Genomic DNA, 19,701 nt, shown 5'->3' with positions numbered 1-19,701 from the left:
TCCTCTTACTCTTCTCTTCTCCAGGGAGAACAGCCCCAGCTTCTCCAATCTAGCTATGTAACTGAAGTTCCTCAAACCATGAACCATTCTCATGAATTCTTCTGCACCCTCTCAAACACCTTCACATCCTTCCTGAAGTGTGGTACCTAGAATTGGACACAATAGTCCAGTTGAAGCCAAACCAGCATTTGATACAGGTTTATCAATTTTCTTGCTTTTGCACTCTATGCCCTTATTTATAAAGCCCAGAATCCTATGTGCTCTATTAACTGCTTTCTCAACGTGCCCTGCCACCTTCAATGATTTGTGCACTTGTACCCCCAGCTCCCTCTGCTCCTGCACCCCCTTTAGAATTGTACCCTATTTTATATTGCCTCCCCTTTTTCTTCTTAGCACCCTGTTTATGCAATAAGTGATTAGGATCTGGAATGCACTGTGTGGTGGAGGAAGAATCAATCGTGGCTTTCAGAAGAGATAGCACCTGAAGAAAAAAGTACTGCTGAGCTATTGGAAACGGATGGGGAACTGGGACTAGCAGTTACTCTTGCAGAGAGCTGGCAAAGACCGTCGGCCTGAACGGCCTCCTTCTATGCTGTAATCATTCTATTATCACTTCCCCTCTATCAATGTCCCAGCCAGAGCAGCAAACTCAGCATACACCCAAGATTAAAGTTACAAACTTATTGGTCTGTGTGCCTTAATGCTACACAAGTCTATTCATTAAGTCACCAAGCACTGTTCAAATTCACTTAAAAAACGGTCTTAATTCTGTCATTAAAGATTTGAATTGAAGTGCTAGCACTTCTGAGGCAGGATATGCAAGAGTGAAGTAAAAGCCTGGAGGCATTCCTTGTAGCAAATCTGTATTAATCCCTACAGCCATTAAAAATAGGTTTGAATTCCAAAAGGGTAAGACACCAGACGCATCCATCCACTGTGATGTAAAAAGAGTGCAGTATCTGCCAGAGTTTCTAAGACATTTCCAAAGCAGAATGAATAGCAGTCAAACTAAGAAGTGCACCAGGCACTTGAGTTGGGAGATTGAAAGCTTAAGATGTTAAAAATATGAAGCATAATATGGAACAGATCCTTTCACATTGTCATTGAGCAGCTGTGCTGCCAGTTTCTGAAATTTAGGTCTCACATCTGGTGGCAATCCCAAAACAAATCAGATGGAACCACTGTACTGAGGAATTCTGGTCTTCCAAGTAGTAGGACCTAGTAAACCTTAGTTTCCAACTTAATTGCCACTGACTGTTCAAGGTCACATTTACCAGAACAGTCACAGCAAACATCCCACTAAGACCAATAGAAAATGCAGCTCAATGTGAAATACAAATAGAAAAATTTAGGAGCTGTCCCAGAACAGTGGAACAACTTTGCCAGATATGAGTGTTTAAATATCTCCAATGATCCATGAAGATCTAGCATGGATTTAGACAAAAGACTGTCACTGTTCCTAGGACAAGTATGGCTCTCTACCCAGCTCAGTGATCAGACAAGAGGGAAAGTTATGGAAGCCCTCTCGGAGTTCAAAGATACAGCAGTGGTTTCAAAACTGAGATGGTTCACCTGCGTATCAAAAGTACACTTCAAATGTACTAAATTTTGCTTGTTTTTATAACTGGTATAATTCTGCATCAAGTGCTCCTTCAAGAAGAGTACCACACTAGCATTTTCTTTGAGCAGTAATCAGGACTTAACATGCTTCACTGAATTCTTATTAACTTTACTTTCACACAAATAAGAAAACAACTTGGTGTGACTTGGGTTTTAAACTGCTATTACTGTTTGCAAAGTGTTCTTAACAGGCTTCAATTTGTTTCATCTTGCCTCTCAAAATAACAAATTTCTGAAACTAAGATGAATGTGCTCCAACAAATTTCCTACACTCATTATGATAGAAGCCATGTAGAGCCAAGCCTCAGAAAAGGTTAAAAAAAAACAATCCCAAGAAGAGATAATGGAATAGTTTGGGGATCAATACAGAGGATCAGGGATTGTTCCACTTTTGGGAATGATCAGTTTAACAAAATCAAACCATCCTGACCTGAAGTGACTCCTTTAGTACTAGGCTATATCTTAAATGCACTTATTTTGGGGAGCGGGAAAGAGACAGAAAGGGAGGGAAAGCACATTTATGCTGAGCCATTTCAAATGTAAAACTAGTGACTTGATAATTGATTTCTATTGCATGGAAAGTTGAGATAAAGTATTGTCGCCATCACGACACTAGAACCACCCAATGCTTATCTTACACAGCCAAGGATTTCTAACTCTTGCCTCAGCCAAATCAGATGAGGCAGCCAAAACATTTTTGTGTAAATGCAGTCTTTGGCCTCCAGGAAAACTGTTGGCAGTAAATCAATTAACTTTCTTGTGGAGAATACGATACAGCATTCATTCTTGTAGGCTGGCAGATTCAGTTCCTTTGATTAGCCTTGTACTTTCCAGAAGAAGGTGCATAAGCTTCCCTATCAATAATGTTTTGGTTACATTCTGCATGGAGTAGTGGTTGGTTCAGTGGTAGATTGCTTCAATCAAACCAAGACCAGAGACCAAAAGCTCGTCATGTGAAACAATGTCTAAAGGGGCTCTGAAGAAGAGTCATATGGACTTAAAACATTAACTCTGTTTTTTTTCTCTCCACGGATGCTGTTAGACCTGCTGAGTTTTTCTAGCATTTTCTGTTTTTATCTCAAAAGGGGGTGTTGTGCATGCTGAGTTGGTAGATGGAATACTTCATAACATTTTGTTGCATGGGAAGAAAAGAAATAGGGGAAAAAATTAGAATGGCTGATATCTGGATGAAAAGGCACGCAGCTCAATTGATTATGATGCAGTGGTAAAATATACCAAGGTCTGTGCCAAATGCCACAGTGACAAAGGAATTGTACTTCAATTTATTTTTTTCAAATCATTATAGATACTATTAGTAAATGCCTTTTCTATAACAGAGACATTTTACATTCAATTATTATTCTGATATATGTAATACTTCCCACCAGATCCAGGTGGTGTAACCGTAATGTCACGGGATTGGTAATGCTCTGGGGATCTGGGTTCGAATCCTGCCACAGCAGATGGTGGAATTTAAATTCAATAAAAATATGGAATTAAAAGTTCAATGATGACCACGAAACCATTGTCAATTGTCATATAAACCCATTTGATTTTCTTAGGAAAGGAAATCTGCCATCCTCACCTGGTCTGGCCTACATGTGACTCCAGATCCATAGTAACGTGAGTGATTCTCAAATGCCCTCTGAAATGGTCTGGCAAGCCACTCAATTGTACCAAGCCGCTACAAGTTAATAAAAAGGGATAAAACTAGATGGACCACCCAGCAGTGACCTAGGCACCGGAAATGACGACCCAGATCTGATAACCCTGCAAAGTCCCCCTAACATCTGGGGGCTTGTGCCAAAATTGGGAGAGCTGTCTCTCAGACTAGTCAAGAAATGGCCTGACATAGTCAGACTCACGGATTCGTACCTTACAGATGATTCAGACATCACCATCACCATCCCTGGGTATGTACAGTGGCATACAGTCGGGAGGGAGCTGCCCTGGGAGTCCTCAACATCGACTCTGGAACCCGTGAAGTCTCATGGCATTAGGTCAAACGTGGGCAGAGAAACCTCCTGCTGATTACCACGTACTGCCCCTAACCCAGCTGATGAATCAGTACTCCACCGTGTTGAACACCAATTGGAGGAAACATTGGAGGGTGGAAAGGGTGCTGAATGTACTCTGGATGGGGGACTTCAATGTCCATCACCAAGAGTGGCTAGGGAGCACCACCACAGACCAGGCTGGCCTATGTCCCAAAGGACACAGCCGCTAGACTGGGTTTTCCGCAGGTGGTGAGGGAACCAACAAGAGGGAAAAACATGCTTGACTTCATCCTCACCAACCTGCCTGCTGCATCTGTCCATGACAATATCAAAAGGACTGATCACCTTGTGGAGACAAAGTTCACATTGAGGATACCCTCCATTGTTTGATGAGGCAATACCACCGTTTCAAATTGGATAGATTTCGAACAGATCTAGCAAATCAAGACTGGGCAGCCATGAGGCGCTATGAGCCATCAGCAACAGCAGAATTGTACTCAACCACAATCTGTAACCTCATGGCCCGGCATATCCCCCACTCCAAACCATTACCACCAAGCCAGGGAATCAACCCTGGTTCAATGAAGAGTGCAGGAGGGCATGCCAGGAGAAGCACCAGGCATAGCTAAAAATGAGGTGTCAACCTGGTGAAGCTATAACACAGGACTACTTGTGTGCCAAACAGCATAAGCAGCAAGTGATAGACAGAGCTAAGCAATACCACAAGCAACGGATCAGATCTAAGCTATGCAGTCATGTCACATCCAGTCGTGAATGGTGGTGGACAATTGAACAACTCACTGGACGAGAAGGCTCCACAAATATCCCCATCCTCAATGATGGGGGGAGCCCAGCACATCAGTGCAAAAGTTAAGGTTTAAGCATTCACAACAATCTTCAGCCAGAAGTGCCAAATTATGATCCATCGACCTCCTCTAGGGGTCCCCAGCATCACAGGTGCCAGTCTTCAGCCAATTCGATTCACTCCACACGACATCAAACGGCCGAAGGCACTGGATACTGCAAAGGCTATGGGCCCTGACAATATTCTGGCAATGGTATTGAAGATCTGGAGTAGTGTGTGCAATTCTGGTCGCCACACTATAGGAAAGATGTGACTGCAATGCAGAGGGTGCAGAGGAGATTCACCACGATGTTGCCAAGGCTGGGGTGTTTCAGCTATGAAGGTAAACTAGATAGGCTGGGGTTGTTTTCCTTAGAGCAGTGAAAGCTGAGGGGGGGGACCTGATTGAGGTGTACCTAGCGCAAAGCAAGATGGTTGTGGTTGTTGGGGGTCAATTATCTCAGATCCAGGACATCACTGCAGGAGTTCCTCAGGGTAGTGTCCTCGGCAACTAACACGCACGCCACACAAGTGCCAAGCAATGACCATCTCCAACAATAAAGAATCTAACTTATCATCCCTTGACATTCAATGGCATTACCATCACTGAATTCCCCACTATCAACACCCTGGGCATTAGCATTGACCAGAAACTGAACTGGAATAGTTATGTAAATACTGTGGCTACAAGAGCAGGCCAGAGGCTAGGAATCTTGCAGAGAGTAACACACCTCCTGACTCCCCAGAGTCTGCCCACCATCTATAAGGCACATATCAGGAGTGTGATGTAGTGCTGTCCACTTGCCTGGATGAGTGCAGCTCTAACAACACTCAAGAAGCTTGACACCATCCAGGAAAAAGCAGCTAACTTGATTGGCACCCCATCCACAAACATTCACTCCCTCTACCACCGATGCACAGTAGCAGCAGTGTGTACCATCTGCAAGATGCACTGCAGGAACTCAGCAAGGCTCCTTAGACAGCACCCCCAAACCCATGACCGCTACCATCTAGAAGGACAAAAGCAGCAGATGCTTGGGACCACCACCACCTGAAGGTCCCCTCAAAGCCACTCACCATCCTGACTTGGAAATATATTGCCATTCCTTCACTGTCACTAGGTCAAAATCCTGGAACTCCCACCTTAACAGCACTGTGGGTGTACCTACACCACATGGACCGTAGCGATTCAAGAAGGCAGCTCACCACCAACTTCTCAAGGGCAATTAGGGATGGGCAATAAATGCTGGCCCAGCCAGCGACGCCCACACCCCGAAAATGAGTTGAAAAAAATTATTTTAAAAGAAGAAATTGTAGGAACCGTCTTATTACCTTTACATAGTACATTTACTTCAGAGAACAGGTATCAACATTTGTACATTTTGTATGGTCACATTTGCAGGCTTGCGTATAAAAGTTAATCTTAAACCCAAAAGGTTTGGATGGGAATAAGAGGAAGAATAATTTAATAGTAGATAATATAGGGACCTGTTAATTTAACATCTGTCATTGGGAAAATTTAGAGTCTATTATAAAGGATGTAATAGCAAAGCATTTAGAAATACATAAAATAATCAAGCAGAGTTAGCGTGGCTTCATGAAGGGGAAATCACACCTGACAAATTTATTAGAATTCTTTGAGGAGGTAGCAAGCAGGATAGATAAAGGGGAACCAGAACATGTAATATGTTTGAATTTCCAAAAGGCGTTCAATAAGGTACCACACATAAGGCTACTTAATAGGATAAGAGCCCATGGTGTTGGGTGTAGTATATTAGCATGGATAGAGGATTGGCTAACTAATAGAAGACAGGCTTGGTAGAAGGGGGCCATTTTCAGGATGGCAACCTGTAACTATTGGAGTGCCACAGGGGCCAGTGCTGGGCCACAATTATTTACAATATATATGAATGACTTGGATAAGGGAAGTGAATATACTATCGCCAAGTTTGCGGATGACACAAAAAATAGTGGTGAAGATGACACAAAAGGGTCTACAGACGGATATAGGCAGGTTAAGTGATGGGCAAAAACTTGGCAGAAAGAATATAATGTGGGAAAGTGTGAGGTTATGCACTTTGGCAGGAAGAATAGAGGAACTGAATATTATTTAAATGAAGACAAACTGCAGAAATCTGCAGCACAGAGGGATTTTGGGGTTGTTGTGCATGAATTACAAAAAGCTAGCATACAAGTTCAGCAGGCAATAAAGGAGGGCAAGTGGAATGCTGGCCTTTATTTCAAAGGGAATGGAGTATAAAAATATGGAAGTCTTGCTAAAACTATACAAGGCACTAGGTAGACCACATCTAGAATACTGTGAACAGTTTTGGCCCCCTTATCTAAGGAAAGATATACTGGCATTGGAGGCAGTCCAGAGAAGGTTCACTAGGTTAATCCCAGGTATGGAGGGAGGTAACCTTATTGAAACATAAGATTCTCAGAGGACTTGACAGGTAGATGCTGAGAGGTTGTATCCCCTTGTGGGAGAGTCTAGGATCAGAGGGCATAATTTCAGAGTAAATGGTTGCCTGTTTAAGACAGAGATGAGGAGGAATTCCTTCTCTCAGAGGGTGGTGAATCTGTGGAATTCTTTATCACAGAGGGCTGTAGAGGCTGGGTGGTTAAGTATATTCAAGGCTGAGATAGACAGGTTTTAATCAGTAAGGGAATCAAGGTTTATGGGGAAAAGTCAGGAAAAAAATATCAGATGAGCCATGATCTCAATGAATGGTGAATCAGATTTGATGGGCCAAATAGCCTATTCCTGCTCCTACATCTTATGGTCTTTCCTGGCAGTTCAACCGACTAAGGCTGCGAGCGAAAAATAAACCTCTAAAGATCAGGAAGGTACAAAATTTGATCACTGGCTTCTGTTGACTTAACTAATTACAAAGGGAGTAGCATGACAATTGGCCTTAACAGCCCAAGTTAGCTCTCCATGGCTGAATGAATAGTCTGTTGAGGTCACTGTCAAATTTGACATGAATAGTGGCCACTTTGGGGAACAGGGGAGAAGAGGAGCTTCAGCAGATAAAACTACCCTGCAGCTAGGATAAGACTGCTGGAATAATGCCTCCCACCTACCTATCTATTATCTTTAAGACAAAGCCTTAAACACAGAATGGAAGCTCAAAATTTCCCTCACCACAGCATGCCTGTGCAAACACATGAATACGTTTATTAAAACAAAACACTGAAGTTGCCCAATCTGGTTACATGTTTAGGCACCATGCTTCCAAAATAGTATTAGACAACAGTTTTTGAGAGATGTAATTGATAACACGCTTACCTCATTCCCATACATCATCAAATGGTGAGTTGTAATTAAAGCTTTAAACACCACAACCCAGCTGCTGTTTGTTGCCCTTTCAAACAGAGTATCTGCCATTTGTGGTATGTTCACGTTCATCTCATTGGTACACTGAATTAAATCTGGAAAAAACCAACAAAGACCATAAAACAGACATTTCTGGTGTGTGGCCTCTTCCTCATATTGGGCTTTATGTGCTACTAGTTACTTATTTAAGACTTTCCACTATATCTTGACTCAGCATGGCAATTCGGCTAAAACAAGTATGCAAGATTACCTTTTGCCTACTTGCTAAACATAGGCTTTGATTTGGTATTATTACCATTTTAGAGCCTCAACTAGGAGCATGGATAAAGAGAATATTAATTCAATTTTTGTTGGTAGATATCACAGGATTTCATTTTGAAGCAGTGGTAATAAGCACAGATCTATGTTATGGAGTAACCACAGGGACTAGGGTGAAAGCTACTTGGAACAAAGCCCAAAAATAACCATCTTTGACATCTCATTTATAGATAATAAAGCTCATTCATTTTCCTATAAAAAGGATTTGGGTCTCATTCGTGATAACAAGCAAATCATCAAACCTCTCATTAAAACTATATAATAGGAGAGCTATAGTCCTTTCTCCTTTTTGAACTATAATATCTATTATGAAAAGAGGTCTTTTGTGAATAAGGAATGGTATTCCACAATGCTCAGATCTCAATTCCTATTCCTTATGGCTATATGGTTTATATGCAAATGGAACTACAATTGAAATTCAGTTTTCTTCTCTCCATACAATATACAAGATGAAGTGCAGAAATTCACCAAGGTTCCTTCAACAGCACCTTCCAAACCCGCAGTCTCCACCACCTAGAAGGACAAAGGCAGCAGATGCATGGGAACATCACCGCCTGCAAGTTCCCCTCCAAGCCACACACTATCCTGACTTGGAACTATATCGCCATTCCCTCACTGTCACTGGATCAAAATCCTGAAATGCTGTGGCAGTACCTGCACCAGAAAGGTTGCAATGGTTCAAAAAGCTGGCTCACCACCATCTTCAAGGGTATTAGGGATGGGCAACAAGTGCTAGCCTCAGCAGCGAGGCCCACATTCCGTCAAAGAATAAAAAACTCCAGATAAGCTACACACACTGTTGAAAAATTGTCCCCACCCACAATCAACTATTTAAATTGTGTCACAAATACTTGCCATCAACTATATTCAATTAAAAGAAAAGTTGTAGTTTTTTGGGATAGCATTAATTCTGACTAAAGTAATTCCTCACCATACTGCTTCAAAAGATATATTCAATGGAACTCAGTTAAGATCGTGTTGCTGGAAAATTAGGCACTTCCCATTTCAGGCATGCAATGTCACCATCAAGCATTACATTCAGATATTGCAGAGTTAGATGTAGAGTAAAACTTTCTGTAACTTGTCCCAATGTGCCAAGTCCCAGTCTCAGCTCCTCTCTTAGGCAGGTATTCAGGTCCGTTCGATAGATTCAGAGAAAGTCCAATGCGCAATCTGCAGACTCTGCCACATGCGGGGGTGGTGCTTGGAGGGTCAGGCAGATGTGTTGGGAGGTTTGTGCACTCTCTCCGATGCCTTGACTGTGTGTGTTCCTGATTAAGTGTTCTCGGTGCCTTCCCAAATAATCCTTCTCCATTTTGGTTGGTCACAAGCTCCCTTGAGTTGGCGGGGTTGTTTGACCTCTTCAGGGATACTTTGAGGACATCCCTAAATGTTTCCACTGTCCTGGGAGTTTCCTGCCATGACTGAGTTCTGAGTAGGGAAGCTGTTTCTTAGCCAATACAGCAATTCCCACACAAGCATATTTAGCCCTGATTGAGTGTCACTATCAAAAACAATCACAATTGCTGGCAAATTAGGGAAAGCGTTGTGCTGCAGACCAGCCCACTTGGAATTTAATTGAGACTTTACAAACCTATTCAGAGAGGAAACTTTAATCTCATCAGCATAGTTGGTTTGAACCCAGATCCAAGAAATAAAATGTTATTATTTAAATGACTGCATTACTCAATTTCCTGCATCATATTTTTAATGTTACAAGTGCAACCTGAATAAAGATACATTTGTGAAGTCACTCCTTTCTGCAAGAGTTAAGCCAGACTAACGACATCTACACCTATTGCAATTGCACCAAAATAAGGATCTCTATGCAGAATCCAGAGACTTGATTCATCAGAAGAATAGAGAAGAAAAAGAAGAAGAATTTTGTTTAAGTAGTTCAATAATGTAGGATGAAGGCTAATACTTGTAATTTTAAACAAGGCAAAATACCATATGCAGTTTTAAAAACCAAGCTCAGTGAGCCATGGGCTGAAATAAAAACACACTTGAGGGCACCTGGGTCATAGGAGAAGACACATTAATTGTTATTAGAGTTAAGAGTTATAGCATCAGGAATGAAGCTTTACAAAACTTGGTATAAATGAAACCCACAATGAAGTGAACTAAGCAGAGTCATCCATTCTTTTCCCTTTGATTCACTTATTCCCCTATTTGACAACCAGGTTATTAAGCTCAGTGTTGGATTGTATAGATTCCATTTTCTTACCCTAATGTCTATATTATGAAATATTTATTATGAAATACAACTCAAGTCTAAATGGTGGCTTGGTAACTCATTTGTACAAGGAGGCAAAACTTCCATCAACTTTACAGGAGTTACACAATCTTGATTATGTCATTTATCCGTAATGCATGATAAAGCAGAAACAGCTGAGAAGCATTCACAACAGAAAAAGAACTTTATCATTAGAATTCAGTTCTGCTTTTATACAATTGCTATTACAATCTCTTTTTGTGTGACTTCAGGTTCTAATTTTTTCTCATCTTCCTATTCATTCCACAGGAATTTGTACCCAAGATGCGCTCATTTCACTGTTTAGTCCAGCTGTTAAGTGTAATTCAATATTGTTACCATAACTTTCAGCTGAGGTATGATGCATACATAAATAAACGTGTCCTTCTGTAAGCTAATCTTTGTAATTATTAAATTATTATTAGTCATGATAGAATAGTCTACAGAAAAGACATACATTAACCAAACCACTACTGGCAGACAAACATGAACATAACTGAACAGAAAGCAAACATGGTCTTTTCAGTCATAATTTCTTAAATCAACAATAAGTATTGCCTAGCAATTGCTTGAAAAATGCTCACACACTTAACATTTTGGGAGCCTTGTTCCGACTTAAAATGAGACAAAAAATTGTTGGAAAATTTGTAGCAGGGTGGAAATCCAGTAAAGTTCATCCATCTCATTCAATGCCAGTGTCTTAACTGTTCTAAACTCCCATATCCACAGATTTTAGGTAGATATTAGAACAGTGCACAATCATTTTAACGTGAAGACAGTGCTCTGGCTGTACTTCAACACTCTAGAACAAAATTTAAAAATCACAGAACGGCACCACCAAAGCCTTTTCACTTCTGCTAAATGTAATTTTACTGCGCGAGATCTAAAAACATGTATAAGAAATAAGAGTAGAACATACAGCCCCCAGAACCTGATCTGCCACTCAATAAAATGATAGCTGATCTTCTGCCTCAACTCCACTTTCCTGCCTTCTCCCATTTCCCTCGAGACACCAAAAATCTATCTTAGCCTCGAATATACTCGATGGAGTATCCACAATCTTCTGGGGTAGTAAATTCAAAGATTCAGAATGCTTTGAGTGAAGAATTTCTCCTCATTTCATTGTTAAATGATTGACCTCTTATCTTGAGTCTAAGCTCCCATTTTCTAGATTCCCCATACAGGGGAAAGAATCTGTCCCTACCCTGCAAGGTACCTTCAGAATCTTGTATGGTTCAATGAAATCACCTCTCAGTTACAAAGTCACTACAGCACAAAGAGGCCATTTGGCTCATTGAGTCCATGCCAGCTCTCTGTTGATCAATTCAGTCAGTCCCATTCACGTGCTCTATCCACATCGCCCTGCAAGTTTATTTCTTTTAAATGCCTATTCTATTTCCTTTCGAAATTATTGATCGTCTCCATTTCCACCACTCTTCAAGGAAGCGAGTTGCAGGTCGTCACCACTCACTAAGTAAAAATAAGTTCTTCCTTAAAGCTCCCATATCTTTTGCCCAAAACCTTACATCTGTGCCCCCTCATCCTAGTACCATCAGTGAATGGGAACTGCAACAGTCATCATCTAGTATACCTCTTAAATCTCCCCATAATCTCCTTTGCTCCAAGAAAAACAACCCCAGCTTCTCCAACCTGAGCTTGTAGCTAAAAATCTCTCATCCCTAGAAGCATTCTGATAAATTTCCTCTGCAACCTTCCTAAATTGTGGTGACCAGAACTGGACACTTTACTCCAGTTGCAGCCTGACCATAGCTTTATAAAGGTTCAGCATAACTTCTCTGCTTTCGTATGCAATACGTTTATTTATGAAGCCCAAGATCCCATATGCTTTGCTAGTTACTCTCTCAATGTGTCCTGTCACTTTCAAAGATCTATGCACATGAACCCTCAAGGGGTCCTTCTGCCCTAATACACTCTTTAGAACTGTGCCATTTATCTATATTGCCTTTCCTTATCCCTTCTGCTAAAATGTGTCACTTCACACTTCTCTGTATTAAATTCCATTTGCCTCTTAACCACCCATTCAGGTAGCCTACCTAAGTCTTGTTCCAGTTTGCCACACCTCCAAGTTTGGTATCACTGACAAATTTTGAAATTTTATTCTATATTCATATATCCAAGTCATTTATATATATACAGTAAGTCCTAACTTAAAGTTGGGGTTGCGTTCCTGAACATCACGCCTTTAAGTGAAACAACTATGTGAATCATGGGTTCCCATAGGAATCAATGTTAAAGCCAGAGTCTGGTTGCTTTGGTTTTTTCTAATCAAGAAATGTCCAATGTACAAGCTGAAATACTTTATTGTACATTGTGCAGCATTGTGTCTTCCTAGCTGGAATAACTTGCAAATTAAAATAAATCACTGAACATAACAGAACTATTGCATAAATTGAAATTAGACAACACTAAATCACCAAAGAAGCCCTGAGTAGCACAGCTTCTGTGTCTGACCCACAGCACTCCTGAAACTCAGCTCAACTTTAACTAGCTTTTCTTTTCCACTCTGTCTCTTTCCAGATCCTAGACCCTTTCCTGATAGTTAACAGGGGCCGAGCCTGCCCTGCAAGAATCCAGGGAAGGGATGGAGCAACAAGGGCCACCGGAGAAGTTTGGGCGGGGGGCAAGCTGCTCCTCCCCACCTGCCCGGGGTTACTGCAGTTCATCACCAAATTGACAGCTGACAGCTTCCTGTCCCTGCCTTGTGCTCCTGCTTCCGGATCTCGGGCTTTGCTCTCTCCCCGCGGCATGTGCCTCTGGTGATTGTGGCAGTGGCTCCAGCATGAGAACATGGCAGTGGCTGGCCCAGAGCTCAGCAGATGGCGTATAAAAACGACAACATAAATGAAAGAAAATGGTCCTAAAGAGTAAACAACATTAAAGCAAAATGACTTAAATTGGGGCGTCTTACAGTGAGGACTTACTGTTTCAAAAGAACAATGGTTCTAGCACTGACCCTTGGGTAACACCACTGTCCGCCGTCCCCCAGTCTGAGAAACAAGCATTTACCATGACTCTTTGTTTTCAGTCCTCAAACCAATTATTTATCCAAGCTGAGACTAATCCTTCTATTCGTGAACCTCAATTTTGTTAACCAGCCCTTTAATGGTACTTTGTCAAAAACTTTCTTAAAATCTACGTAAGACAACATCCGCTGCATTTCTCACATCGACCTTCGCTGTTACTTCATCAAAAAATACAATTAGACAGTTTAAAGGGAGGCCTCTTATTCTTAAAGATGGAGATGACAAGAATTTTTTTCTCTCAGATCTGTGTAATTCTCTTCCCCAGAAAGCAGTGGAGGCTGGGACACTGAAATTAATCAAGGCTGAGTTAGATAGATTTTTGATAGACAAGGGGGTCAAGGGTTATGGGAGGGCAGAAGAAATTGGAGTCGAGATGACAACTAGCTCAGCTATGATCTTACTGAATGGTGGAGCAGGCTCGAATGGCCTACTCCTGCTTCTAAGTCCTATATTCCCATATTCTAATTAGTCAAGCATGATCTTTCTTTTACAATCTGTGCTGACTTTCCTTAATTAACTCAAACCTCTCCAAATGCCTGTTGATTTTTCCTCCTGGTTATTGGGTGGAGTGAAGCTCCTGGGAGCAGGAAATGAGGTTAGTGGGGCAGTTAACTTTGCGGGAGGTGAAATGTCAGCGTCCTGACAGCAGAATGAAAGTTAGGAAATAGGCTGGCGGTGGATTAAAGGTGGATCATGGTTTCCGACGGCAAGCGGTGGGAATCTATTTTTAATGTAGTAGCATGTTGTGCATACTCATTAAAACAAATGGCTGCCAGATTAAATTGTACCGTTGCAATTAAGTCAGCAGCAAATGAGAAACATACGTCTTCAGATACATGGCTAGTTAAAGATAGTGTGTAGCTGGTGAGATAGTCTTCTTGTTGGATTTGGAGTGAGGAGGAGCTGCTTTTCTTTTATGGGGACCTTTGTTGGGCAGGGGTAGAAGAAGCGGAGCTGTTGCACCAAGCACGGGTGGCAGCTGTCCAGAGAGGTTGGTGCATGGCTGTCCGAGGGAGGGAGGTCAGATCATGGCAGCCCTAAGAAGGGTCAGGAGGCACAGAGGGAGGGAACAGGACAAGAGAGGGAAGGCACTGAAGTATGGGTAGGTGGAGGGGAGATCAAGGAGGATTGAAGGCAGGTCAATGGTGAAGCTGGGAGAATCTAGGATAACTGAAGGCAGATCAAGGGGGAAGAGGGTCGAGGATGATGGTTGGTAGGTCAAGGGTGACAGGGCTCTAGGTTGATCAAGGGTGATGGTGGGTGGCTATGGTGATGGAGGGAAAGTCAAAGGTGACAGAGGAAGGGTGTAGGGTGATGGCTTGCAGCACCTGGGATCCAAGGATAGCAGGTGGGGAAGGGTGGTAGCAGTTCAAATTCAAAATCCTCCACTCAGACAAGCAGAATGATGCTCCTGGCTTGCAGCAGGTGGATGCCAGTTTGGGTGCCTTTTAAATATAACTCAGACCTTCGACCAACATGAGGAGGTAACGGCAGTGTCTGCAACTTCCTGCCCATCTCCGCTGCATAATTGGCCATGCCCCTAGACTGTGCATATCTAATTGGTTGGCCACTGCGTGATTGCACATGGCCAGTCTCCCTGCCTCAGAGCAGAAATCCTGTTCACTTATGGTCCTGCTGTCAGAACACTTGCTGCTGCAAACAAAATTCCACCCTATGTTTCTAAAACCTTTCCCACCACTGATATTTATCTAATCAGCTTGTAGTAACTAGGAAAGTCCTTATTATCTTTTCTTCAAAAAGGGTGGAACATTTGATACTCTCCAATCCTTTGGCTCCTCCACAACTAGGGAAGATTGGAAGATTATTGCAAGCCCTTCCTCAACTTGCTTTAACAACCTGGGATTCAAGCCACACAGAACAGGTGATTTATTCGCTCGAAGCACAGCCATCTTTCCAGGACATTCTGCCCATCAATTCTCACTCCATCCATCATGCCGATTTCTATCATCTCTACTTCTACTGATATTGTGTCACTTCCTTACACCAATAAAACGTATTTTAGCACCACTAAGCATATATCACTCATTGTCCCTAACAGGACCCAAATCACCCCACTTCTAAACTCCAGAGAGTATAGGCCTAATTTACTAAGCCTCTCATCCCAGAACCAATCTAATGAACTTTCGCTGAACCACCTTCAAATCAAGTATAGCCTACCTTGGATATAGAGATCAAAACTGCACATAGTATTCCAGGAATAAAATCAGAAAATGCTGGAAATACTCAGCAGGTAGAAGAACAAGAGAGTCATATTTGACACAAAACATTAACTCTGTTTCTCTCTCCACAGATTATGCCAGACCTACTGTGTATTTCCAGCACTTTATTTTCATTTCAAATTTTCAGCATCCACAGTATTTTGTTTTTATCACAGTATTCCAGGTGAGGCCTCATCAAAGCACTGTACAATTGCAGCAAGATTTCCTTGTTCATGCACTTGCACTCCAGTCTCCTTGCAGTAAAGACCAACATACCATCCGCCTTTCCAATTGCTTGCCCTACCTGCATGGTAATTTTCTGTGGCCCTTGTAAGAGTTTTTAAAATTCATTCATGAGATGTGGGTGTCGCTGGCTAGGCCAACATTTATTGCCCATCTCTAATTGCCCTTGAGAAGGTGGCGGTGAGCAGCTTTCTTGAACTGCTGCAGCCCATATGGTGTAGGTACACCCATAGTGCTGTTAGGCGGGAGTTCTGGAATTTTGACCCAGCGACAGTGAAGCAACGGTGATATATTTCCAAGTCAGGATGATGAGTGGTTTGGAGGGGAACTTCCAGGTGGTGGTGTTTCCATATCTCTGCTGCCCCTTTCCTTCTAGATGGTAGCGGTCGTGGGTTTGGAGTGCATCCAAGTCTCTCTGAACATCAACATTTAGAAGTTTCACACTTTTAAAAAAACAAGTCTGCTTTTCTATTCTTACCAACAAAGTGAATAACCTCATACTTCCACAAATATAGCACCATCTCCACCTTGCTGCCCCCTCACTTAACCTGTCTACATCCCTCTACAGCCTCTTTGTCCTTCTCACAGCTTATCACCAGCAAACTTGGATACATTGCTTTTGGTCTCTTCGTCTAAATCATTAATATAAATTGTAAATAGCCGAGGCCACAGTACTAATCCTTGCATCACTCCACTAGTGATAGCCTGCCAACTTGAAAATGCCCCGTTTATCCCTACTCCCTGCTTACAGGACCTAACCGCTGAGGATCACCCTCTAATGATGCAGTGTCCAACAGTACCACAGTAGGCAGCTGGCAATAGTAAGTGCATCAGTTGCTCTCTGAGCAACACCCTGAACTCAATCCTCAATTCCCGGATCCAGGCCAACTTGTTGGATGCAGAGGCTGTGCATTTGGTCTGGGGGGTTTGTGCATGTGGAAGGGAGCAGCGCAGTTGCACGATGGACTAGGGTGCCCCTCTCATTTAGAGTCCACCTTTTCCTGCTCACTCCCCTCAGGTACACTATGACTGCACAACCTGTGAATAGTTTGAAAAAATGTTTACATTGCTCTTGTTGCCATTATTCTTATTCTTGTTTTTCTTGAATAATTTTAAGTATATGTTTGGAATTTTATGTTTTTTAAAATTGCTGAACAAATTTAATGTATTGCTACAGGACAATTTTTGCACCACTTGTAAAACTGCTGCTATTCAATTGATGACCTCAATACAGTGCCAACACTGCTGATGCTTAGCTCGTAGGAATGATGTATCACATTCATCGTAGAATAGTTATTCACCACTGCTAAAGATCTGTGACAGGTTATTTAACATTATTAATCATTATTTATTTTTTGTTGTGCTTTCTTGGAGTTTATAGCTTTACTGCTCTCATCAGCTTTTACAGTGATGTTCGTTGACTGATCATTTTGGCACAGCATAATACTGTAATTAAATTTCAATCTTGGTTATCCTTTATTTTCACAACACCATGGGGAAATCACCATATAGGGAAATTTATCCGGACCTCCTGATCTATATCCATTCCACTTGTGAAATATTGGCTGGGGGTACAGTGGGCAGGCAAGGGGTGTGGGCGGCTGGGATGATCATTATTGTTCAAACATCAAAGCCACCAGCTTCTCTTTAGTCACTCTAACACTTGCCACCATACCTCCTTCCACTGAGGCTGCCACTCAGGCCCTGGGACATCCAGTTAAGGGTACTTCAGTTCCACAGGCATCTCATCTAAATATCAGCATTTTCTGCTGGACAAAATTGTGCAGTGCACAGCAAACCTGTACAGTCTATGGTACTTTAATAGAGACAGTACTTTAATAGGGGCATACTGTAGGACAAACCTCTCACCCTGACTTGACCAGGCACCAGAAATGTTTTTTAAGCATCTCAAATGTCCTTGCCACCTCTTGCCAAGTTGATCCTTTCCTGTGTTGGGTTGTTGGTGATGCGAAGGGCATAGCATGGGGGTAGGCCTTGTCCCCAACATTCTAATCACCATCTTATCCAACAGGGAGGGACAAGTCAGGAACGCTGGAGCGAAGAACAAAGGCTTCTCATGGAGCTTTTCCCCATTTATCTATGTTAACATGCATCATTCCTAGTTGATTATTATAGACAGTTAGGACATTGAGGTAATGGTGAACTTTCCTATCATTGAAGATGACAAGGTCCTTAAGAAATGCTGTGAACAGCTCATGAGACCTATCGCTAGTCACCTAAACACCCTGAGGAATCCAGCAATCCTGTGGAAATAAATGGACCTTTTGCTTTTCCATGCAAAAGGAATGTACTATTTGATGAGGTCAGATGCAGAAGAGGGCATCTGTGACCCGTTCAGTGCAGGTCCCCATAGTTCCCTGTCTGATGTTAGAGGTCTTCGGTGTCCGACTGGAAGGAATCTTACCCACAAGAATGAGGAGCCGTCACCTTCATGGCCACTAACAAGGCTGTATCGGAAGTAGCCCATGGATCCAAGTCATCATGAAGTATCTAGCACAAGAGTCCAATTATTCTCTTGCTGAAGTGCTGCCTGTGTATGGACAGCCTCTCTGTCAGTACCTCAGAAGAGTGGGGCAGTAGCAAGTTTGGTTGTCTCCAGCTGAGGTGCCTCACATAATGCGACATCTCCATTCAACTTAGAAACAGTGAATAGTCCATTGCAATGCTTTCACCCTTTTATGACATATTAGCTATCATTATTGCCTTCTTACTTTAACAGGACTCTGGATGGCAATAAAGGACTGCCAAGATAGAGGGAAAAAAAATAACAAAAATCTCCAGTCTGCTAGAATGAGCCTCCACAGTTTCAATGATCCCTTTGTCTCCCAGGTTGAGAGTCACGTGAGGATCATAAATCATGTAATTACCAGGATTGTGTTCCAATCTTTAATGGCTGCAAAACAAATAATGGAGTGAATCCAGCAAATGACACTGACATCATGATAGCCTGTGTGGTGTTAATGAATTTTTAATGGCTACAGCAAACCTATCTGCAGAGCAATGAAAATGATCCAGCCATTAATGCATTATCATGGTGCAAGTTCCAGCAATTTCTACTGTTCCAGGGCTTGTGGCTCTGAAAGATGATGACGGCGGCAGTGGTGGGAGGGTGGAGACTGGAAAAGTAAACTTTAGCCCAGAAAGACTTAAATAGTAAAATGAGCTCACTTCAATACCTTCACAGACGTAGAGCATTTGACAAAAAAAAACTCACCCCGGAAGTCATATCAATTGGTATGAATCATTAAATGTTTTTCCCCACCCCCCAGACTTACTTAGCAATGTTGGCTACGCTTCCGAAAACAGGAAGTTCAGCAATTGTAGTTACTTCCTTCACCCCACCCCAAGCCAGGTCCTCAGTGAACTTACGAATTTAAAAAACATTGCACTGTTCAAACAGCTTACTATAATTTAAACATGCTCTGTAGGCAGTTCAATTCTTCATGCGTTTTAAAGGGCATGAAAATTTCCTTAAACTACCTTGTATCTTTGCCTCCTATTTCTACTTCTGCAATTTAATTATTAATTCAGAGCCCCTTTTCCCAATCCCTTAATGCTATTTACTTGTAAATGATCACCTCTCAGACATCTCTTTTATGGGCTAAAAGATCCAAGCTTTTCCAGGTTTTACTTTGCACTGCCTCTAGGATTTCAACATCTTCCTCACACCTTGGTGACCAGAACTAGACATGGGCCTGAATTTTCGCCGAGTCATAAGGACTCCAGGGCTTAGCCAAAATGGTATCAGAGCCTGGAATACAGAAGTTCCATCCCTGAACCCAGCGCCCACCATTCTCATCG

At 42.2% G+C, this 19,701-nt stretch overlaps 1 protein-coding gene across 9 annotated transcripts in view; it reads right to left on the bottom strand.

The window, feature by feature from the left end:
- Positions 1–19,701, bottom strand: part of LOC144683868 (phosphatidylinositol-binding clathrin assembly protein) — a 148,945-nt gene that overhangs the window by 81,664 nt on the left and 47,580 nt on the right. For all 9 annotated transcript variants that reach the window (XM_078547382.1, XM_078547384.1, XM_078547385.1 and 6 more), the window contains exon 2: positions 7,754–7,896. In XM_078547382.1, coding sequence (XP_078403508.1) covers positions 7,754–7,896 — 143 coding nt within the window. The remainder of the gene's footprint in view (positions 1–7,753; positions 7,897–19,701) is intronic.

The sequence above is a fragment of the Cetorhinus maximus genome, chromosome 8 (assembly GCF_964194155.1).
Source record: "Cetorhinus maximus chromosome 8, sCetMax3.hap1.1, whole genome shotgun sequence".
Lineage (NCBI taxonomy): Eukaryota > Metazoa > Chordata > Chondrichthyes > Lamniformes > Cetorhinidae > Cetorhinus > Cetorhinus maximus.
Note: the sequence above shows the minus strand (reverse complement) of the source record. Positions and strands in the feature narration are given on the sequence as shown.